At 41.9% G+C, this 23651-nt stretch overlaps 1 protein-coding gene and 1 long non-coding RNA gene across 2 annotated transcripts in view; one reads left to right on the forward strand and one right to left on the reverse strand.

Moving 5' to 3' along the window:
* Window positions 1-11840: 11840 nt before the first annotated feature.
* Window positions 11841-23651, reverse strand: part of LOC142828021 (usherin-like) — a 178040-nt gene continuing 166229 nt past the window's right edge. Inside the window, exon 20 of the mRNA XM_075925196.1 lies at window positions 11841-12079. Coding sequence (XP_075781311.1) covers window positions 11841-12079 — 239 coding nt within the window. The remainder of the gene's footprint in view (window positions 12080-23651) is intronic.
* The window catches only part of LOC142828022 (uncharacterized), a 30128-nt gene continuing 20317 nt past the window's right edge, over window positions 13841-23651 (forward strand). The window contains exon 1 of the long non-coding RNA XR_012902930.1: window positions 13841-13976. This is a non-coding gene — a long non-coding RNA (uncharacterized LOC142828022). The remainder of the gene's footprint in view (window positions 13977-23651) is intronic.

Here is a 23651-nt window from a genome sequence, read left to right on the forward strand (position 1 = left end):
TAAGGACAATTAAAAAGAAATAGCTGCCCATTCAGTAACGTGTCATGTTATTAAAAACTACGATAGAGTATATGCAAAATATGTCTGAATTAAGGTTGCATGAGCATCATCATTCTAGCTTTTCATAACCAAAGGGTTTTATTTTGCAACCTTAATGTTCTTTTAACTTGGATGGTAGGTTTTTTCAATTTGTGTATGTAATATATACAGCAATTTTTCCCACTAAATCATCAGTCTAATCCTGAATGATAGCTTTGACACAATGGCATTGTTCACTCTATGAGCTGATTGATTTTAGACCTTAGATAGTGAATCCTAATAAGCACACATTTTTAATCCTTTAATTTCTTTACTCTGTTAGCAGCCACTCAATTGATAAAGCCCATCAAACTTAGACATGGTATTAATTTGATATCTCTGGAGGATCAATTAGAAGCTGAAACACATACTGATAATATTCATATAAACATTTCCTGATGATATGCACAACACAATTATAATCAATGCATGTCTTTTTATACATGTCTATTCAATACCTTGTTCAGTAGTTCTGCCTGGACTGCTCTATTCATAAGTCAAAAACTGGGAATGTGGAAACCACGTCTTAACAGCAGAAAGCATTTAGAAGGATCAGAGTCAGTGAGATAAAGTGTTTTAGTTTCTCAGAATTATGGATTACTATATTTCACTCTTTTGGATAACAATGTAGTGGAACAACGTGCTAAACAGAGTATGGAAACAAATATGGTCCAGAGATCCACATGGGCAGAATCCCACATGGCTCCTTAGCATCCTTCTCCCTGGAGTCTATGGTTTACTATAGATAGGAGGGAAAAGTAACGCCCTCCGCCTGTTCCTCATAACTCCACACACAAAGACAATATAGCCCCTGAATGTATATCTTTCCATGTCCTGTCACACTGTGCTGGGTTCCTTCCTGTAAAACCAGGGTCCTTCGTGCCACTGCAGGAGACCTGTCATCATGGCTCCAGTTGAGTTACTGAGCAGTTCTGATTAGCACTCATTGTGAAAGTTAAATGACTGGTTTGTTTGTTTGTTTATATCTTTTTGCTGACACTTTGAAGGGAAGTTTTTCATCTTCCCAGACTTAATTAAGGTTTTTGAGGCTGGGTGTGAGATTAAGGCAGGGGTAGGCAATAAACTCAGATGCAGTTCCCCAGGATTAGTCCCTAGCGGGCTGCCAGTGTTTTATTTACCTGTACATCCACAGAGACAACCGCTCACAGTTCCCATTGGCTGTGGATTGATGTATCTGGCCCATGGGAGCTGTGGGAAATGGTGTCTCAGTCTGCACCGCTTCCTACAGCTCCCATTGCCTAGAAATCCTGATCCATGGCCAACAGGAGCTGTACCCAAGGTACACATGTAAATAAAACACCAGCAGCCCACTTTCAGTGAACCACATCCAGCCCATGGACTGTTCTATTGTCTACCCCTGGATTAAGGCATTGCTCACATATTGAATTAGGCCAACCAGTCTTCTTGAAATAGAAGTAGCACAATAGCACAACTAAGCAGAAACACAAGATGAATAAGATTTAACATTGATGTCAAGATTATTAAATTATTAAATTATTATTGTTGCTTTCTGATCTCACTGAAAATATAAAAACTCAGCTATCTCAGACAAAAGACAGAAGACTGTTAACATCTAATAAGGCCAAACCTAGACATACTATATAATCCCTTAGCATATGTCTGAGGTCATGCCCTCCCATACTACTCCATTCTTATTGAAATAAACACGAGTCATTTACATGTCCATAGTTACAAAACTATTCAGCATCCTGGATTCTTTGTAAGACTACCACCAAATAGAGTTGACTTCAATTATACTCAGTCTTACAACGTTCACTTTTGTAGGTTAGACTAATCTCCCAGGGGCAGGACAAAAGTTAAAGTGCTAAAATGGAAAACTTTTCAAAATGTATCTGTTCTACATATTGTTTTTGTCACTGCCTCAACAGGGTGTGAGTTGGATACAGCAAACAGTACGGAGAAATAGTAGAAAGAGAGAGGAAAAACCTATAACAGCTTCTCTTTCTCAAAGATAGCGATAAAATTAGTTACTTAGGCATCACCATATGGAACACTTGCCGCCAAAGTCTGCTTCTACAGAAAAAAATAGACCAAGCTTGTATTTCCTAATGAAGATGTTGATGAAGGACCAGGTAACATCATTGCAGACTTCTTCTATGGTGCCTTGTATCTTACCAATCTGTCACAAAACATGTTGGCTGTGTCTAGACTGGAAAGTTTTTCCGCAAAAGCAATCGCTTTTGCAGAAAAACTTGCCAGCTGTCTACACTGGCCGCTTGAATTTGCGCAAGAACACTGACGAATTAATGTAACATTTTCAGTGTTCTTGCGGAAATACTATGTTGCTCCCATTTGGGAAAAAGCCCTCTTGTGCAAATGTATTTGCACAAGAGGGCCAGTGTAGACAGCTAAAAACTGTTTTGCACAAAAAAGTCCCGATGACGAAAATGGCGATCGGGGATTTCTTGCGCAAAACCGCGTCCAGATTGGCACGGACACTGTTCCACAAAAAGTGCTTTTCACAAAAGCGTCTGTGCCAATCTAGACGCTCTTTTACGCAAATGCTTTTAACAGAAAAACTTTTCTGTTAAAAACATTTGTGGAAAATCATGCCAGTCTAGACGCAGCCGTTGAGTGCATTCTAACCCCTTTGAAGAACAAATTTTTCTGCTGTTGTTTATACTTTAGTAAAAGGCACTTCAGATGAATATATGTTATGATTAAGATACATTTGTTGAACTGATCATTTCTGTTTAGGTATTTCTTTGATGATTTTTCTATCATTTATTTTATGTCACCATTTTCTTTCTGTTTTTGAAGACTGGGACATAAAAAGGGCAGTGTGGATAGCAGTGGTCTATTTATCTTATAAAAAATTCAAGAGGGTGGAGGACATGCAACAAGTGGGCTTGCAAATTTACCAAATTGTGATCTCAAATGTTGATGGGAAAAGGTACGAAAGGGAAACCAAATAATTGAATTAGTCCAAATAAAAGGGCAAATTGATAGGGTCCAAAGCGTAAGTTGAAATTATGCTGATTGAAAACAGGAAATGTGGAACAGACACCGAGAGGCTACTTAGGAACGAGATTCTTTCTGCACAGAGCCAATTACAGGATCAGGACTAAAAATTATTGCCATCCGAACTTGTACTCTTAGAGAAACCACCTACTGTGAAATTTTCGGCACAGACAGGAAAATAAATTTAAAACCTTCAGTTCTGAATGTCACTGACCACCACCAACAATGTCCTTTGGCTCTGGAGTCTATGAGAGGCTAAAAAAGCAACTGGGTGACAGTCTGTGCTTCATAGCTGACCTGTTATGCTATGAGTGCTAAGTATAAGAATTCATACACAAGTGGAGAATTGGCGTTTTTCTGTCCTAGCAATAATAAATCTTTTTACAATATAGAAGAGAGAGAAAAAGCAGATGCTTGATGCTGATAGAAAGTATGTCTATGCCTAACAAAAACAGTTCATCTTTGTGAAAATATTACCCCTGTTACACAGGCGAGGTCAGTGTCAGCTTGGAATATTTGTTGCATAAGTCCCTGTTGTGAAAGTTAGGAAATGTTTTAAGAGGTTTTGTTCATAAAGCAGCATAATTCCCTTTGTAGAGTTGGATCACTCATTTATATTCATCTCCCCCTCCCCCCATCTCCTGATCTTTTGGCTTCTTGGGATTAGGAAGGAAGGTCGCTTTCCAGATGAAACTGTGAATTCATTTTGAGTGCAAGGACTAAATTCTTGCTAAAATGTGCCCACTGCAACCTTCATTCAAGGGTAGTTAGAAGAAATGTGGCATTGCCACTTTAAAACTTCTTACAAGGAGTGAGGAGGAGAGGAAAGTTTCTGGGGATATACACCAAGGGCAGGAAGCAGTTGGGACCAGGTCAGGAGGACCTTTCCAGCTAACCAGTCAGGTCTTTCCGGCTAACAGTGCAGGGACCCATTAGGAGGCCTTTTTTTTTTTTTTACTGAGATGAGGTTAGTGCAGGTACTGTGTCTGGAAAGAATATAGTTATCAGATAAAATGAATGGGGAAAGGATTTGAAGGAAAGTGTCTGTGAGGAAGGTGTGTGTGTGTGTGTGTGTGAGGGGGGAGTTGGACTCCTTTATCTCAGACCATGGGGAAAGGACCTCTCCTCTACTTGTCATAACTCCCATTAAAGAAAGTGAGGAAAAAGTCTGGGAACTCATACCTCTGGAGTAGGGGGGAACTGACCCCCCTTGTTCCTGCACCATGCTACTTGTTGCCTATTACTCCCACATATTTTACATGGATTGAACTGTGGAGTAATTTACACTACATCCATTGCCTTTCTTCTGGAGTCATCAGGCAATGGTTATATGAATGGCTATCTGGCAAAAAGTGAAAGAATGGTTTTCCTCTTCACTGAAGCCACCAAATTCATGGAGAGGCCCAAAATCTTCAGTGGAGGGAAGAAAAATGAAGAGGAAAACATGGGTTGAAATGATTCTTTTGTGAAGATAAGACTGAGGCTATGCCTAGACTACACATCCAAGGAACATATCCACTTTTTTGGAAGAGATTCCAAAAAAGCAGACATGTTCTTTCAGCATCTCTGTATTCCTCTCAGTAAGAGGAATAAGGGATGTTCCAAAAGAGGAGGTTTTTTTTCTGAAATTTGGCCCCGTGTAGACAGGCCAAATTTCAGAAAAAAAGCGGAAAAAGATATGTAAATTGCAGTTTGCAATTTGTGTATCTTTTTCCGACTTTTCTCAGCACTGTAGACATAGTAGTTCTTTCAAGTAGGAATAAAAAATCCTCCGGAAAAGGGCTTATTTTCCGGAGAATCACGTCTAGACTGGCGCTTTTCTCCGGCATATCCCCAAGCCGGAAAAAAGCGGCAGCCATGTAAATGCAAATGCCGCGGGGGATATTTAAATCCCCCGCAGATTTGCAATTGCGATGTGTCTCATTAGCATCCCTTTTCCGGAAAGGGATGCCAATGTAGACACAGCCAGAGAGATACCTGTAAGCCCTGTGTAACAGGGTGTGTGTCTCCTTTAAGTGGTTGTGGGGACTGGAGCTTGCTATCCCCCTATTCCATTTCTGGAACACATAAAGGTCTAGGGAATGGCAGAGGCAGTTGCTGGGAGAAAATAAATGGACCTGAGGGTGTCTGGGGGAGAAAACCCCGCACAGGTTACTGCTTATTTAAGGGTATGTCTACACTGCAAAGTTAATTCAAAATAACAGCCGTTATTTCAAATTAATTTTAATTAGCATCTTTACATGCAAACCACTATTTCGAAATTAATTTGAAATAGCGGAGAAATTAATTTGAATTTGGTAAACCTCATTCTACAAGGAGTAATGCCAAATTTGAAATAGCTGTGTAGACACTTAATTCAAAATAGGGGGCCTCCAACCCATCCCAGGGAGCCCTGGTGGCCACTCAGGGCACAACCAGGAAAACTTACTCTCCTCTCCCCCAGCCCCGGAACCATTAAAGGGGTAGACCCTGGCCACAGTGCCTGTGCCAGCTCCAAACCTGCCAGCCCAGAGCCAGCAGTGGCCACTGGGGCCCCTGACACAGAGGCCCCAAAACATGAGCCAGCAAGCCACTGGCAGCCAGCCCTCTACCGCTTCCCAGAAGCAGTCTGCCAGCTCCCAGGAGCCTGACAGGGGCTGGAGAAGGTGAGCACCTTCCTGGTTCAGGGTGGAGATCACGGACCTTATTCTGGTTTGTGGGGGATGCCCCCAACGTCCATGATCTCCGCACTAGACAGAGGAACGTGGCCGTCTATGGCAGGATAGCTGCCAGCCTGGCCACCAAAGGCCACATGCGAACCCAGGAGCAGGTTTGCATGAAAATCAAGTTGGTCCGGCGAGACCCCCAATCCTGGGCCCTGAGCTTCCCCTCTCCCTTCTTCCCCCTTCCAGGTCCCTCCTCCCAGGTTTCCCCCTCCCTACAATCTTGAGTAGGGATTGATGGATTGAGTTCAAGGGCAGCTTATAAAGGCTCTACCTCAAGCTTCTGTAAGGGAGTATAAAGTGTTATTAGGGCTGCTAAGAGCAGTACAGCTACCACACAGGATGGAAGTTGCTCCTCCAGTATTTTTGGTGTTGTCCTGTTCAAAAGACCCTTTTGGGGTTTTTTTTTCATTTTGGACCAGGAAAGGACTTATGTGATGATGTTAGTCTTCCCTAAATAGAGAAGATGAAATAACTGCAGTTGGATAAACTGTTGAAGATCTGATGGCATTGTGTTTATTGTGATGTACACAAATATTCTTTAAGGACCAGTTAATAAAATAGCAGAACTATTTTTATTTGGTATCTGAAATGAGAGTGAAATAATAGAGTAAATTCCAATCAACAAAGTAATGAATCTTGAACAACCGTTTTGTAGACATTAGAAGAAACAAATGTTATTACTAATAAATGGAAACCAAAACACAATTTCTCCCCTCCACCCACCACCACCAAAAATTCCACCCCACCTATTTCAGACATCCCACAAGAAATTTCTGGGATATATTATGATAAACTAGGACAGATGGTCACTTGACCAAGATGGCATTAAAAGCAGGTTTAGAATTTCTCTCAGAAGTTGCTATGTGATTTCAGATCCTGTTTGATTCTTATGCCCAGTCCCCTGAGTTCTTTCTTGAAAGTAGGAATAAGAAATCCTCCGGAAAAGGTCTTATTTTCCGGAGAATCACGTCTAGACTGGCGCTTTTCTCCGGCTTATCCCCAAGCCGGAAAAAAGCGGCAGCCATGTAAATGCAAATGCCGCGGGGGATATTTAAATCCCCCGCAGATTTGCAATTGCGATGTGTCTCATTAGCATCCCTTTTCCGGAAAGGGATGCCAATGTAGACACAGCCTCTGTGTATGTTAATCGCAGTGTAATTTCTTCTTCTCAGTCTGTGCTAAGGATACTAATCAGTAGCCAAATTCAGACTCTGTATTAAATATTTTGTATATAGCAATGAAAATAAAACCACTAGCCACTGTAAACACTCCCGCTATCAAAGATTGGGACTCCTCTCAAGAAACAAGCAAACCAGCATCAACAATAACATCTCTTCTGTCGTTATGACCACCATTAATTACTCCCAGGCATGTTGAGGGGTGAAGAAAAAAATATTAAATCTCTTTGGATGACTGAGGACTTTAAAATTAGTGAGACATACAATACTCATTGTAAAAATGCTAAACAAGCAACTAATTGGTAAATTACATTCTACAGGACACATTTTTTTAATGACTGAAAATGCACTCTCTGTATTCTAGGGCCACCTGTTTGCACAAGTAACTTTTAGATTTGTGAGTTTTAATGCATATAATTGAATATTTTGCTCCCTAAACATTTTACAGAATATGGAGACTGCAGATAAATTAGGATATGTTTGGTTATCTACAGGATAGGGCAGAATGATTCAAAATAATTCAATCCACCTTTTCAGTAGAAGACTATTTGCAGATGCCTTAAAGATGCAACTGTATAGAGGAAAATTCTTCATGATTTTGGGAACTGAGAAGACCTTTGTGGATAGCTGTGGCAGAAGTGATTTTCTTCTATACCTGACTTCCTTTCTATCTAATGTATACTCAGAGCACATTTTACTGTGCAGCTGGAGACTTTGTTCCAGACAGAAGGATGCTTCCTAGTACAGTCAATGTTTGTTTCTTAACTTCTTGTAAAAAAGCTGAATTTGGAAAACTTCCCAGACAATATATCTGCCCCTACTACCTGCCCCTCAGAACATAAGAATGATCAGAGGCAAAAGTGAGGACAACTCCCGTTTATGGGAAATGAATAAACAGATCTCTGGAACTGAAAGTGTACGGACGCGTGCACGTGCATAATGATAACAATACCATTCCATCTATGGCATACACTGTATGCCAAATGCCTGACTTTAGCAATGAATAATAAGGAAAAGAATTAAGGGAAAGGCTGAGTGGAGAAAACAATTAAAATGATTTTTATTTTCCATACATGTCTTTCATTTGATCATCTCATTCTTCAATTTATCCTCCTCCCCCATCATATTTTTGGAAGGGGTACTGAATTCAGATGATTGAATATATAGCTAGCCAGATTTTTATTTCTGGATAATTTAATGAATTGTCAAGATACATGACTTCTATATTTCTGGGTATCAAGCTGGCTGATTTAACCTGATTGCCAGGAATTATCTGCAGAAGCCTGGACAAATTGCTATGACTAATAACTGATCTTCATCGAAAGATTATAATCCCAAGTAATGATAAATTACATTCATTGGTACCATAATCAGCCACAAATTGCCAATCTAAAGGAGATTTTATTATAAACATCTTATCCAATCCTTTCTATCTATATCTTTCAGAGTCCCCTTCAACCATCACCAGAGACTTTCTCCTTCCTCCTAGCGTTCAGTTGCAATAATACAAGCAACTTCAATGTCTTGACTGCCCCTTGGTCATAGAATCATAGAATCATGGGGCTGCAAGAGACCTCAGGAGGCTGAGTCCAGCTCCCTTCTCAAAGCAGGACCAACCCCAACTAAATCATCCCAGCCAGAGCTTTGTCAAGCTGAGATTTTAAAACCTCTAGGGATGGAGATTCCACCACCTCCCTAGGTAACCCATTCCAGTGCTGCACCACCCTCCTAGTGAAATAGTTTTTCCTAATGTCCAACTGTGATGGGGTGCTCTCTCTAGCCCCACCGAGTGGCCCAGAAAGACCCCGGGTCCACAACTCCCTGCCCTGTCTACTCTTTCAGAACCAGGCTCACCAGCCTCAGTCCATAAAAACAGTATCCACCAACCTAGACCACCCCCTCTGCAACTTGAGACCGTTGCTCCTCATTCTGTCACTACTGTGAACAGTCTTTCTCCATCCTCTTTGGAACCTCCCTTCAGGTAGTTGAAGTCTGCTATCAAATCCCCCACGCAGTCTTCTTTTCCGTAGACTAAAGAAGCCCAAATCCCTCAGCCTCTCCTCATAAATCATGTGCTCCAGTTCTCTAATCATTTTCATTACCCTCCATTGGACCCTCTCCAATGTCTCCACATCCTTTCTGTAGTGGAGAAGCTGGGGGCAGAACTGGATGCAATACTCCAGGGCTACGTCTACACTGGCCCCTAAAAACGGAAAAGCGATGCAAATCAGGTAAGTCAGGATAGGGAAATCCGCGGGGGATTTAAATATCCTCCGCGGATTTAAATAAACATGTCCGCCGCTTTTTTTCCGGCTGGGGGAAAAGCCGGAAAAAAAGTGTCTAGACTGGCGCGATCCTCCGGAATCAGGTAGGAATAAGAGTTCCTCCAGAAAAGGGCTTTATTCCGGAGGATCGTGCCAGTCTAGACGCTTTTTTTCCGGCTTTTCCCCTAAGCCGGAAAAAAAGCGGCGGACATGTTTATTTAAATCCGCGGGGGATATTTAAATCCCCCGTGGATTTCCCTATCCTGACTTACCTGATTTGCATCCCTTTTCCGGAAATTGTGGCCAGTGTAGACGTAGCCCAGATGTGGCTCACCAGAGCCGAATAAAGGGGAATAATCACTTCTCTAGATCTGCTGGCAATGTTCCTCCTCATGCATCCCAACATGCCATTAGCCTTCTTGGCTACAATGGTGACCTGTTGACTCATATCCAGCTTTTCATCCATTGTAATCCCCACATCCTTTTCTACAGAACTGCTACTTAGCCAGTTGGTCCCCAGCCTGTAACAATGCTTGGGATTCTTCCGTTACAAGTGCAGGACTTTGCATTTGTCCTTGTTGAACCTCATCAGATTTCTTTTGCCCCAATCCTCCAGTTTGTCTAGGTCATTCTGGACCCTATTCCTGCCCTCCAACGTATCTACCTCTCCCCGTAGCTTAGTGTCATGAAATCCATCCCCTCATCTAGGTCATTAATAAAGATGTTGAACAAAACTGCCCCTAGAAACGATCCTTGGGGCACTCAGCTACAAACAACATTTTGTTTGTAGCCTAGAATTTATGACAATGGAACATATTATGTTAATGAGACAATTTAACTATTGCGCCCACTGACGGGAAGTGGAACACTTGGGAGCTCTGAGCAAAGTAGAGGGAGAATCAGTGATATCTATTACTCTTTGGATCTCCTCAGACTAATAGGCTGTGTCTAGACTGGCCAGTTTTTCAGGAAAATCAGCCATTTTTCCGGAAAAACTTGCCAGCTGTCTACACTGGCCGCTTGAATTTCCGCAAAAGCAATGACGATCTCATGTAAGATTGTCAGTGTTCTTGAGGAAATACTATGCTGCTCCCGTTCGGACAAAAGTCCTTTTGCGCAAAACTTTTGTGCAAAAGGGCCAGTGTAGACAGCTCAGATTTGTTTTCCGCAAAAAAGTCCTGATCGCGAAAATGGCAATCAGGGCTTTTTTGTGGAAAAGCGCGTCTAGATTGGCATGGACGCTTTTCCGCAAAAAGTGCTTTTGCGGAAAAGTGTCCGTGCCAATCTAGATGCTCTTTTCCGAAAATGATTTTAACGGAAAACTTTTCCGTTAAAAGCATTTCCGGAAAATCATGCCAGTCTAGACGTAGCCATAGTGGAAAGCTCCACTGGGGAGACAGAATAGATAATAATAGCACAATCAGGAAATATTGCACCCTGGATTGATGTGCAGTTTAGATCACAACAGCACAAAGACACAATGGGAAATAAAAGATTTTAACTAAACATACGGGGAGGTTACATGCCTTTTCTATCAGAGGAACAAACAGCAAGAAATTTCAACGTGGAAGAGAGTCCACTGGCTGTAGCTATGGGCCTACTATGCAGTCAGAGACAGTTGTGCTTAAGCACCTTAAGTCAAAGTTAGCCAAATGAGTGAACGCAAGACTTCCAATAAACACATCAGCACTGAGTAAAGCGACTTGAGTCACCATCAGAGAAAATCAGAGAAAAATGATCACTTTGGTCTTAATCTTTTTCATCAGATTTCATCAGTACCATGAGCTGGCATCAGCAGCAGCTTAGCCGAGACGTTTCCCCATCAGCCCTGCTTTCTATTGATGCCCTGAAAATTCGCTTGTTGGTCCACAGAATGAAGGCATCCACAGAAGCAGATCCTTTCAAAAGAGCCCAGCATATGCCACAGGCTTTCCTGAAAAAAAAATTCTGATTCTCCCGAGCCAGGAGAAAGACCGAAAGCATGCTGATGACAGACAGAAACCCAGAAACAGCAGAAGGTATTGGTACCAGTCACTTTTTCAGATTGGTGCATCCCTCCTGGTGTCCCCACCGCCCTCTCACAGCCAGAACACAGTTCACAGGCACAGGCACGTTTTGTCCCATCACTCTTAAAATACTAGATAAAATCAAAGCAGAAGCAAGAGAGAGATGGTTTTTTTACCAGCTCTCACACCATCACTGGAACACTAAATGGTAACAGGGCAGGAAACATGCTTAATGGTCAACAGTGAATACACAGCAGAGCTCTCACTCCAGGAAAATAAATAAAAGCCTAGTTTATGTTTACTAAGAAAAATATATCACATAGGCTGCAGATCTCTCCGTAGAGTATGTTTCGGTGTCTGTCTCCAAAGGAATCAAAATTCCATGGCTGGTAAAGTTTTCTAGAGGTTCTTTGTGAGAATTTGTGACTTTCAAATCACACATTCAGTTATAGACTTAGCACAACTGAAATAGTCTTTACATAGTAACAATCACACAATTTCACTCAAAGTAAAATCTACAGATCTAGCAATAAAAATGATATAGAAGATAATAAATGGTAAAACAAATGCAGAGTACATTTTAAACATTCTGTAAGTAATTTAAAGTCATTTACCTGTAAAGTAAGTATTGGCAGGGAGAGTAGAACTGGGGAATTTATAATAACCATTTCCTCGGAAACGAATTCCTTTCATTACTTCTACCCTGGATATAGCTAAAGATGAATCCATCCTTTCTAGCTGGTAGATGGGAGAAGGCCCATTAAGTTCCTCAGGTTCATTCCAATTTATTTTTAACACTGTGCTGTTTACTCCTTCAAGAAGAGGGGCAGAGAGTTTTCTTGGAGCTATGTGTAGGAAAAAAAAAACGTTACTTATGTATCACTGTCCAGAGTGCTTGGGATTTAATTTCATATACATAATATATTACGAGGAGCTCAGTCTCTGGCCTACCAATCAATAAGTACAAACCTCCATGGAGCCTGTATACAATGTTATTATATTGCTGGGAAGATTCTTGGTGTTTAAAAAGAAACACACCCCATCTCAACCCTGTAAGAAGCCTCATTTTATTTTCAAACTTCTAATGCCACCACAACATCTACACTGCGAGCCACCACAGTGTCTACATTGTGGGAGGCCAACAGGAGCACACACTCCCATCAGCTTCTCTTACTCCTCACACAATGAGAAGTACACAACACCAGTTGGGGCTGCCCTCAGTGTTTGATTTGGGGGCCTACACTAGACCTGCTAAATCAAACACTTGAAGATTGACCTCCGAAAGGTCAATCTCCTCCATAGTGTAAACAAGCTCTTAATTATCTGAATCATTTCCTACAAAACAGATTAAATTTTCACTCCTTGATTAGAGTCCTGGACTCCAATCCTGTTTTGTTCTCAAGGGGTTCCATGAAGGCCAGAGGGTTCTCAGAACATGGTTGGGACCTATGCTCAGAGGAAAAACAAACTTAAGTAGCTTTTTCCTAACTGCATTTTACCACTCTGGTACATGATAAATTAAGATTTTGCCATGAGCTGAATGAATTCTGGTCAACAAGAGCACAACCATTACCCCAGTACTGGTATTGAGGACCCACATCATAGTGAAAGCACTCTAGCAAATAACCAGTTTGGCACTTCCTCCCTGTTCCCATGAAAGGTTCTTCCTCAAAGCAGATACATAATTTTATGCACCATTGTCTTGTATACAGGTAATCCTCCAACTTGATTAAATGTTTTACACTGTCTTTTCTAGTGTTCTAAAATTTGGTGCTCCATAGAACATTAAGAAGCCAATACAAAGACTGCCTTTTTGTGGCAGTTTGATAGTATTTCTTTATTTTCCCGATATTGGAACATTTAATGTGGCACCTATTTAATCAGGACAATTATGCTGATCACTTGACAGTCAAATTATGAAATAAAACCACTGAAGTTTTTTTTTTAAATGCTGTACAGTAAGCCACTGGAGGGCAGCATGACCTGTTTGGATAATGAAGTGATGGTCATACAGGTGTGAATAAAATTGATTCAGCAAAGCCGTGTAATCAGCTATTGTCTACAGCTGCAATAGTTCTTTATTAATGGAATCCATATCCATTTTATATTGTTAGTAACTCCCCTGTCTGATAAATAAAGATTTAATAAATGGATCTTCATTGTGAGTGCCTGGAAGGAAAATGATTCAAACATGTTCAAGTAAACCATTGCTAGAATGACTATGGGTACCAAACTCGCTTCCAGAATAACATGATCTGGACTAAAAGACAGATGTTCAAAATCTAATGAATTACATCACAGCACACCATTGTCTGCACAATGAGTTGATTGTGTAGACATTCATTTGGACTGAATTAATGACATTCTTTTAAAGATTCTTGCTTTTACACGATTATTAAACATAATTTTCTTTTCCTATAACAAGTTGCTATTTCTTTTCCTCCAACTTGATGATTACTTGTCATGAAGGGGCAAAATCAAACCCACCAGCTATTGTGTGTGGTGTACATTCCGACAGACATCATTTATGACTTCACAAACTAATTAGCATCACACTGCTATGCTAGAAATTTACTATGTCAAAATTAAAGCACTGTGGTGTGAGGTCCTAAGCTTTCCCTGCATAAGTAGGGCAAAACACTAATGAATTCCAATGTAACTGCAGAGGTTTAAACAGAAAACATGACTTAACAATCAAAACTTCATCTCTGAGGAGACTAGGTGTACATCAGCATTTTAAATGTGAGTACTGAGGTTGAGGCCTCTGGTTCAACCTACTGATGTTAAAACAGAAATGCTCAAATTCATTATTTCTAAAATGTACACAGACAGCCTACACTTATGACAACAAGCAAATCTCCCTTAGAAGTCCAACATTAATAAATGGCAGTTGCTTGGACTGTAATTATGGCATCCCGCTACCCAAACTTGAAGCTTTTATGGGGCTTATGCAATTAACTACTTAAATGCATCGTAACACTTGCTTCTGTGACAGGGAAGTATTGATCTTTTAATCATTTTCAAGTCTCCTCTAGCACAAATAAATGTACTACAGTTATAGTTAATGCACTGTGTACATGCATTAAACACTGGCATGACACAATTTATTATTTTGTGATATATGGAATAGAAGCCTAGCCTTTCAGAAAGTCTTTGCTATAACATCAGTGTTTAAACTACAATGTCCTTGGTGTTTGAGAATTCACCTCCTTGCACACAGTGAGAGTCTGTTCTGACTTAGTTTACTTAAGTCCAGACCCTCCTCCCCCAGAAAAGCTGAAAATAAATCTGTAACATTGGCCTTCTTGGTACTATAAGCTAAAATTTAAAATATTCAGGACTAAAAGATACAGTATATATTTTCCTAAAGGTGTCACTGTGGTGCCTGTAGCTACAATGTTAAGATAAATTGACTATAATTTTACCTATTTAATTTTTTTCAGTCACATTCTGTTAAGACACATCTGTCAAAATAATGAGCATACTGTATTTTAGTAGATTCAAAGTCACATTTTGTATATTTTAATTATGTAGTTTTAATGTCTTGCGCTATAATACATATTTAATATTGTAAAGATAAAACAATATTTAAAAGCCTATGATTGCTGCATGCTATTGTGTAACGGGGGACACCAAAAAGACCAGTAAAGACAGATGGGCCATACAGCTGATATTAAAGTCATATATTCAGATATAGATGTTATTACATAGGTCATTACAAATAAACCTTTCCTAGGTATGTGAGTGCACATGCAAAAATGAAATTGCTAAGTAAAGAGCAGTTAATTTTTTTTGTTTGAAATAATATTTTAGTTTTAGAATCTAAGACAGATGCCAGCAATTCATTTTGAACAGATGGCAATTCCATCTAATAGAGCATCTCTGTATTAGTAAGGTCTGTTGTGTATACAAACAGTAATAAACACTAGGTAAGGATCAAAATAAATTTTAATTGTTGACATTAAATTCTGGCAGCCACAGTTCTAAAGATGCAATATTCCTTTCTCAAGTGTGTCAGGTTTACTAATACAACTGCTAAAGCTTTCCCACTGATTGTCTAATTCCTGTTCCAATAAAAATGCGTTTACAAAACCATTACCCAGTCTACATACTTGCAGATGTTTAAATAAATATTGTCAGTGTATTACAGATTATTGTTTCTGTACCCATAAGTATTAATCTACAATTAGCTATTTCGGGTTTTCAAGATCATTGCAGGAGCAAAGTGTTACTCTTGCTTTTACTCCTCTAAAAGGTAACATTCACAGTGAAAGACATATAAATACTTACACTTTTGACAGCTGTCCCATTAGGGTTCATACTGGAACATATACAAATCAGAGCAGTTGTGAACTTGCCAACAATATTGGAGGTGCAATTTTTTTGGAGGGTGGGGGGGCAGGATGGAATGAATCCTATTTGTCTCCAAATGTTGTTAATGAGTAAAACTATATGCAAAGCCAGACCACTATTGATTTCATTACCAGTATGAATTATTTGGTTCACAGAACCCTGCAGTTGCTGTAGCATTCCTGATACAAGCTCTGCTTGCATGCACACTTCAAGCAGTACCAAATGTGTCAGTAGTAAATGAGTGAAGCAACTGTACTTATGGATGTTGACACTCATTTTAGACTTTTTCCAAAGAATCTTTTTAGGTTGGTTTGTGGGTTTTTTGTGTGTGTGTTTTTTTTTAGAAATGTTAATATAAAAACAAATGAAAAGCATCCATAATAGGTATCGGGGGAATTTTTAATAACATGTATTATAATAATATCTTAAAGAGATGTAAAATAGAGTATTCAAAAAAAATCATGAAAAATATATTGCTTCCACCATATGGGACAACCAACGACTTACCAACCGATTTAAGATGCAGCATATTGAGCTGACCATATGTTACAGTGCTGTTGAATGGCTGAGTGATTCATGCCCGTCACATTCTAGTATATCAATTAAAGCTCCTTGAAGTCTGCATGATTTGTGTCTCTGTTATTAAACCCTGCTAATTCATCCCACTTACACATCTGTTATAAATCTCTAGGAGTGCTGCATGATTCATGGCAATCTGTGAGCATGGTACAGCAAATTCTTCTCCTTGTAATTAACAGTAAATTGTTTTACTGCCATGCAATGAATTTTTCAGTTATATTGCAAATGAACTCCTAAATGTGCGGTTCTTTCCTAAGAACTGACTTATATCATTAGGCAATTAAAAAGTATTGCTTTGAACCAAACGCTTTTAATCAAGAGAAATACAACTTACACATACCTTAAAGACTGTGAATATTTGACACACTGGCAAAAGAATAATTTGAGCTTCTTTCTCAAGTGAAATGTTGGGAGAACAACAGCAACTTTTGGCTTTCTACTATTTTTCCAAGACTCAAAGAGGAGTTTAGCTACAGCCCGAGAACACTCAGAGACACAAATTTGAGCAGATACTGTTTATCTCCGAAGTTATTTAAGTCATCTGTCATTACCAAATTTCTCAGATTACTTTACACTTCTATAATTGTAACACAGCCCCTTTGTTCTTGAAATAAATAATCGGATAATTAGCCAAGCTGAATCATCAGACGACTCCAATGCTGTTCAAGTGTTATTGTCAAAGGTGAAACAAATTCATTTCAGTTTTGCCTCTGCTGCGTTCTGAAGAGTCTTTGATTTTTTATTTATTTATTTATTTATTTTTTGCCTTCTACATTCTTGGCAGCAGCCTCAAATTCATGAGTCCATACATCAAGTCAGTAGTTTAACAACAAATGAAATTAAATTCAAAGAAGGGAAACTAATTGAAGGACAGCAACAAAAGTGTTTGGTAATGTGCTTTTTAATATGGCATGCCACATTTGCATGATAATTTTTCCTTTTTAGCATGGAGCAGAAAGTGACTAGCTTAATGAGGGATTATTCAAGACAGGAATGAACAAAATGCATTCATAACTAAGAACAAAGATTGTATTATGAAACAAAAACAGGCAACTGCCGAGAAGTAACTGGATGATTGGTTTATGCATTATGAATAAAAAGGTAGAAAAATATTTATATTAGTATTCACTAATGACTATATATACAAGATTGTTGTAATTAAAATTATAAATTAACATATTAAGAGAGCTTGTTTAATCACTTTGGGTCTTATTCGCAATGAAAAGACTTATGTACATGCATGCAAAACAATGTGTGTTTTCAGACGAGCAGCAAAAGCCTTCATATTTTACTTTTAATAGAGAGAGAAAAGTTAATGCATGATTAATTACCAGCATAAGGGGATATGGGTTGTTTTAACACTGTTGCTTAGAATTGTGCATAAAACCAATTTGTGAAAGGCATAAGCAAGTGATGCATTGCTAGTGAAAATGGAATGTAGCTCTCCAAAAGGGTTTGCACTGGACTTTATTTGTAAATGGAGAAAAGTGGACAAAATTACTTAAATTAAAATGGTAATCAAAAAATAACATGACATCCAGGATCATAAGACAGCCCAGACAGTCCATCAGCATCATTACCCCTATCAACCCAGAGGCAACTCTAAAGCCACCAATACAACTGTGTAAGGAGTTTGCCAAGAAGCCAGATGCAGCTGCTGCTGGAAGAATATCTTCTACACATTAGCTTATGAACCCTATAATTGTCATCAAAAGCAAAGGAGTACTAATGCAATGTTCTGGGGTGAATGGCAGCAGTCACAAGTGTGTGTTTTGGTGTTTCTTAAAAACAAATGTTAAATTTACGATTTTTTTCAATCTTACAAAAGGGCAAATGAAAGACAAACTTAATTACAAAAAGTAAGTTCAGTCACACAGTAGCTAATGAAACACAGCTGTATACATTGTTTAAGGCACACTGAATATTTGATACTGAAATCTATAGGATAAGCAATTACTGTCTGTTATAGACATCACATAGCTAATTCTAGTCTGCTGAAATGTCACAAACCAGGAATAGGAAGGTGGGGGAGAAAGTGACTAAACTAAGGCGATGTCTAGACTGCAGGTTTCTTTCGGAAGAAGCTTTTCGAAAAGATATCCTCTGAAAAACTTCTTCCAAAAGAGAGCGTCCACGCTGCAAAAGTGCATCGGAAAAATGATCTGTTTTTTCAAAAGGTAGCATCCAGACTGGGTGGATTTGATCTCGAATGTAAGCTTTGATTACGAGGGCTCGACAAATTATAGAAAACCCTACTCGCCAGACAAAAAAGGGACTCACCACCCTCACCGTGTGACCCCCACCGTGCAGGTGCGCACCACCTGGAGAATGGGATGATCAGGACAACCGTAGCAGCGAGGACGACCTGCCCCACACTTCAACGGCACCGACCCCCGTGCTGCAAGGGCAGCGCAGCGTTCTGATAGCGGTCTGCACCGCTGGCTCCCGTACGGCCGCCCAGCTGAGCAGCGTGCAAGGGGGCTGAGTCCTGGGACGGGTGCCAGAAGTGGGGACAGGGCCACACATGCGGGCTTAGGGTGAGGCCAGAGTATGCGTGCATCCCTGATGTCAGGAGGAGAGGTGCCAGCGCAAGATAGCACTGCATTCAAAAGGGGAGCAGAGGAGAGCAGAAGAGAGGAGGGAGGCAGAGGTGAGAGGAGATGGAGGAGAGTAATGGAGGGAGAGGGGAGAACAGAGAAGCGAGCTAGAAAATGGCGGTGGGCGGAGGAGTGAAGGGTCAGAGTGGAGTAGAGAGGAGGGGGACGAGAGACAGAGGAGGTCAGAGAAAGCAGGAGGGAAACGGGGAGTGAAGCATAGAGCAGAGCATGGGGGCAAAGGATGTGAAAGGAGAAGCAGAGGTAGGAAGCAACCCAGAGCGGAGACACTAAGGAGAGGATATGATAGAGGTACTGTATATAAAATCATGAGTGGTATGGGAGGGCGAATAAAGAAAAGTTATTTATTAGTTCCCCTAATAGCAGAACTAGAGGACACCAAATGAAGTTAATGGGTAGCAGGTTTAAAACTAATAAAAGAAAGTTCTTCTTCACACAGCGCATTGACAACCTGTGGAACTCCTTGCTAGAGGAGGCTGTGAAGGCTAGGACTATAACAGAGTTTAAAGAGAAGCTAGATAATTTCATGGAGGTTAGGTCCATAAAAGGCTATTAGCCAGGGGATAGAAATAGTGTCCCTGGCCTCTGTTTGTCAGAGGCAGAAGAAGGATAGCAGGAGACAAATCGCTTGATCATTATCTTTGGTCCACCCTCTCTGGGGCACCTAGTGCTGGCCACTGTCGGCAGACAGGCTACTGGGCTAGATGGACCTTTGGTCTGATCCAGTACGGCCGTTCTTATGCTCTGGCTCCCGTCCCAGAACTTGGCCTCCCTGCATGCCGCTCAGCTGGGTGGCCGCACGGGAGCAAGCAGTGCAGACCACTGTCAGAATGCCGTGCTGCCCATGCAGCATGGGGGCCGGTGCCATTGAAGTATGGGGCGGGTCGCCCTCACTGCCACGGGGCGGCTCCACCCCATCACAGTTTGCCAGCTGCCAAAATCTACTTGCCACAGGCAAGTGGGCGAGCTGATTTGTCGAGCCCTGGTGATTACTATGGGTGGAGTAGCCACCAGGGCAGTTGTGCTTTTTCCTCTTTCCTTTTCTTCCCCCAATTCCTCGTCCACACGTGTCTTTTTCTGAAAAAGCTCTTTCACAAAAAGGCTTGTTTCTCATAGAAAGAGGTTTACCAATGTCGGAAAACCCCCCTGTTCTTTCGATTTTTTTCTGAAGGAACACAACTGCAGTGTAGACGTAAGTGACTTTTTTTCAGAAAAACAGCTGTTTTTCAAAAAAAAAAAAAACCCTCTGTAGTGTAGACATACCCTAATAAGCTCCGTGCCTGACTGAAAACTTTTGAGCACCTACACATTTTGCCTTTGAGAAATCTGCATTAAGTATATAATCTAAAGTCAAAATGAACCATAGGTGCTGGAATTATGGGATATAAGGGTGCTGCAACACCCCGTGGCCTTTTCAATGGAAAATACTTTCCATTATATATAAGCTGTACAGATTGGTTCAATGGCTCAGAGCACCCAACTGTACAAACAGTTCCAGCACCACTGAAATTAACTAGAAATCCTTAATGACAAGCATCTCTAAACTCATTTTAATATTCAGGGAGTGATGCAAATATTCCTAATATTCTATGCAACTATATTTTGAATAACTTTTTTGTGACCAGATACTCCCTGGAGATCCATAATCATAGAATACTAGAACTGGAAGGAACCTCGAGAGGTCATCAAGTCCTGTCTCCTGCCTTCATGGCAGGACCAAGCACAGTCAATATCATTTGTGATAGATGTCTGTCTAAACTGCACTTGAATGTCTCCAATGATGGAGATTCCACAGTCTCCCTTGGCAATTTATTCCAGTATTTAATGACCCTGACAGTTACGAAGTTTTTTCTAATGTCCAACCTAAACCTCCCTTTCTGCAGCTTAAGCCCATTGCTTCTTGACTTATCAGCAGATGCCAAGGAGAACAATTTCCCCCCTCCTCCCTGTGCCACCCTTGTTGTGTAGATTCTGGGCAACCCTTCATCCTGTCAGCTATAACTACAAAGAGCTGGGTAGACTTCCTAAAAGGCCTTGTGCAATCAGTATAAAATGCAAGGGCTTTACACACATCTAGCATGTGCAGCACCTGTTGTTGGGCATTTGTGTGTGGTTTCAGCTGGAAAACTGGAAGGAAAATGTCTTGCCAGAGGTAGAATTGTTAGAGTACCTGGATAGACCCTAAATTGAGGAGGATGCCAGGCCTTGCATTCACAAATGGAGGAGGTAATCCCAAGATAAGGGGAATGGGTGTATTGCATAAAAGCTTCTGCCCGAGCTATTACTGGATTTTCTGGAAATACACTAAACCCTAAGATCCTGCTAACACATGAAATACGGACTAACAAAAACCTCCTGCTGACTGCATTGCTGGGGGACAGTTGTCTTCTAAATCACTTAATTACTGATGATTTGTAAATGATTCTCTGAAGCTTTGTAACTGTTTCAGCTGCATTGCCTTTTAAACCTTGCAACTCTGTAATCTTTGTAAAACCTTGCAATTTTGTAACTCTCAGCAACTTTGCTTTGTAAGTTCAGAAATTTACTGTAAGCTCAGTGCAGTGGTCCCCAACGTTTTGGGGCTGCCGGGCGCGTGGGGGCGGGGCCGCTCACGCGCTGTGCATACGGGCACAGGGCCGCTCACAGGCCATGTGACCGGGGGCGGGACCAAGCATGTGCTGCAAGCCCGAGGTCGGCACCGGCATGTGCTGCGATCCCGGGCAGGGGCTGCCCAGGTTCCACGTGGCCGGGGCCAGTGCGGCCGGGGCCGGCAAGGGCATGCACAGCGCCCCCGGAGGCGGGGCCAAGGCCAGCGCCAGGGCCAGCAAGGGCACGCGCAGCGCCCCCGGGGGCGGGGACAAGGCCAGGGCCAGCGCCAGGGCCGGCAAGGGCACGCGCGGCGCCCCCGGGGCCGGCCATGCGCCCGGGGCTGGCACCTGCCACATGCCCGGGGGCGGGGCCAGCTCAGATTGCTCCGCAGGTGCATGTAAAGGGCCTGGCGGGCGCCATGGCACCCGCGGGCACCGGGTTGGGGACCACGGGCTTAGTGATTGTTGAGCCTTGCAACTTTGTAATCTTTATAACTCTCTGCCACTTTGCTTGTAACTTGCTCTAAACTGCATTCTCCTCTGAGATATGAATGTGTGTGTGTGAGTGGAGACTATTGTGTGTTTGGGATTAGAAAATGCAAGGCTGAGCACATGGAACCAGGAGATGAGTCATCAAACCAATTTAGGCTGAGCAAACAAAGGACCTGGATCAAGGACAGTCTGGGCATGCTCCTTGGTGACGAATGTGGATGACTCACAGGAGTTGTACAGAGGCAATAAAAGGAGAGAGCATGTGGCAGTAGCTCTCTTTGCTGACCAGCTCCCCAACCATGATCAGCAGACAGACCATTCCGGTGCAACATGCCTTGGCTCCTTCTGCAACCCATATGCCTGTGTGAGTGCCTGAGGGCAGGAATGAATGTGTGTGAATGAATAAATGAAGGGGTGTACATGTGCGTGGGAGAGGGTGAGGGTGTGAGATAGCTTTCCCCCCTTTAGTTTAAACCTTAAGCAGCAGCTCTAGTCTCTTTAGTTTAACCATATCATACATATAGTGGAGCGTTACTTCTTCAAGCAATCAATAAATCCATACTAGTGTAACCCTGGGTGGTCTCCAGTGGGAATTTTGGTGTAACAGGGGGCACACATGGGAAAACACCAACAGGAGAACCTCTTCCATTTGTCCAGGTAAGAGTAGCTCTTAAGCCAGAGCTAAACATTGCCATTCTAAAGTGTTAAACTGTGCAGTCTCCATGACATGAGATGGAGGGACTGGAGGTCTGGGAGCCTAAGGTGACCCTTATCCTGGAAAATGAGGTCCAGGTACAGTGGTAGAGATATTGGAGCCTCCACTGGCAACTCTAGCAGGGTAGTGAACCAATGTTAGGGTATGTCTACACTACAGCGCTAATTCAAACTAACTTAGTTCGAATTAGTTAATTCGAACTAAGCTAATTCGAACTAACGCATCCAGACTAAAAAACTAGTTCGAATTAGCGTTTTGCTAATTCAAACTAGCATGTCCACACAGAGTGGACCCTGACCCGGGGTTAAGGATGGCCGGAAGCAGTGCCAGCAGGGCATCAGATGAGGACTTAGAGCGTGGAGATGCTGTCTCAGGCTAGCCGAGAGCTGCGCTTAAAGGAACCCGACCCCCACCCCGGACAGACAGTTCTCAGGGGTGCCCCGCTTGCAAAGCAGTCCTGGTTTGGATTGCCCGGAGTACCCACACTGGGCACATCACAGCACTCGGCCATCAGACCGGCTGCACTTGCTGCAGGCTGCCATCTGGGAAGAGGGGGCAATTGGGGGGATGCAGGAGAGGTTCCACGCCTAGAAGCCCACAGAGCCAGCCCAGTCCTCCCCATCGGGGGCTCGTACCCCAGTCCTCCCTCACCTCCTTCCACTTACCCCTCTCTAGCCCCCCTTCCTGATGTACAAAATAAAGGACAATTGTGTTCAAAAACAGAATCTCTCTTTATTGAACAAAACTGGGGGAGACTGGGAAAAGGAGGTGGGAGAGGGGAAGAGAGAGGGTGGGAGAGGGGAGGGCAACTACAATGATGAGGGGTTTGGAACAGGTCCCATATGAAGAGAGGCTAAACAGACTGGGACTTTTCAGCTTAGAAAAGAGGAGATGGAGGGGGGATATGATAGAGGTCTATAAAAGCATGAGTGGGGTGGAGAGGGTGCATACAGAAAAGTTCTTAATTAGTTCCCATAATAGAAAGACTAGAGGACACCAAAGGAAAGGAATGGGTAGCAGGCTTCAAACTAATAACAGATAATTCTTCTTCACAAAGCAAAGAGTCAACCTGTTG

The sequence above is a fragment of the Pelodiscus sinensis genome, chromosome 3 (assembly GCF_049634645.1).
Source record: "Pelodiscus sinensis isolate JC-2024 chromosome 3, ASM4963464v1, whole genome shotgun sequence".
NCBI lineage: Eukaryota > Metazoa > Chordata > Testudines > Trionychidae > Pelodiscus > Pelodiscus sinensis.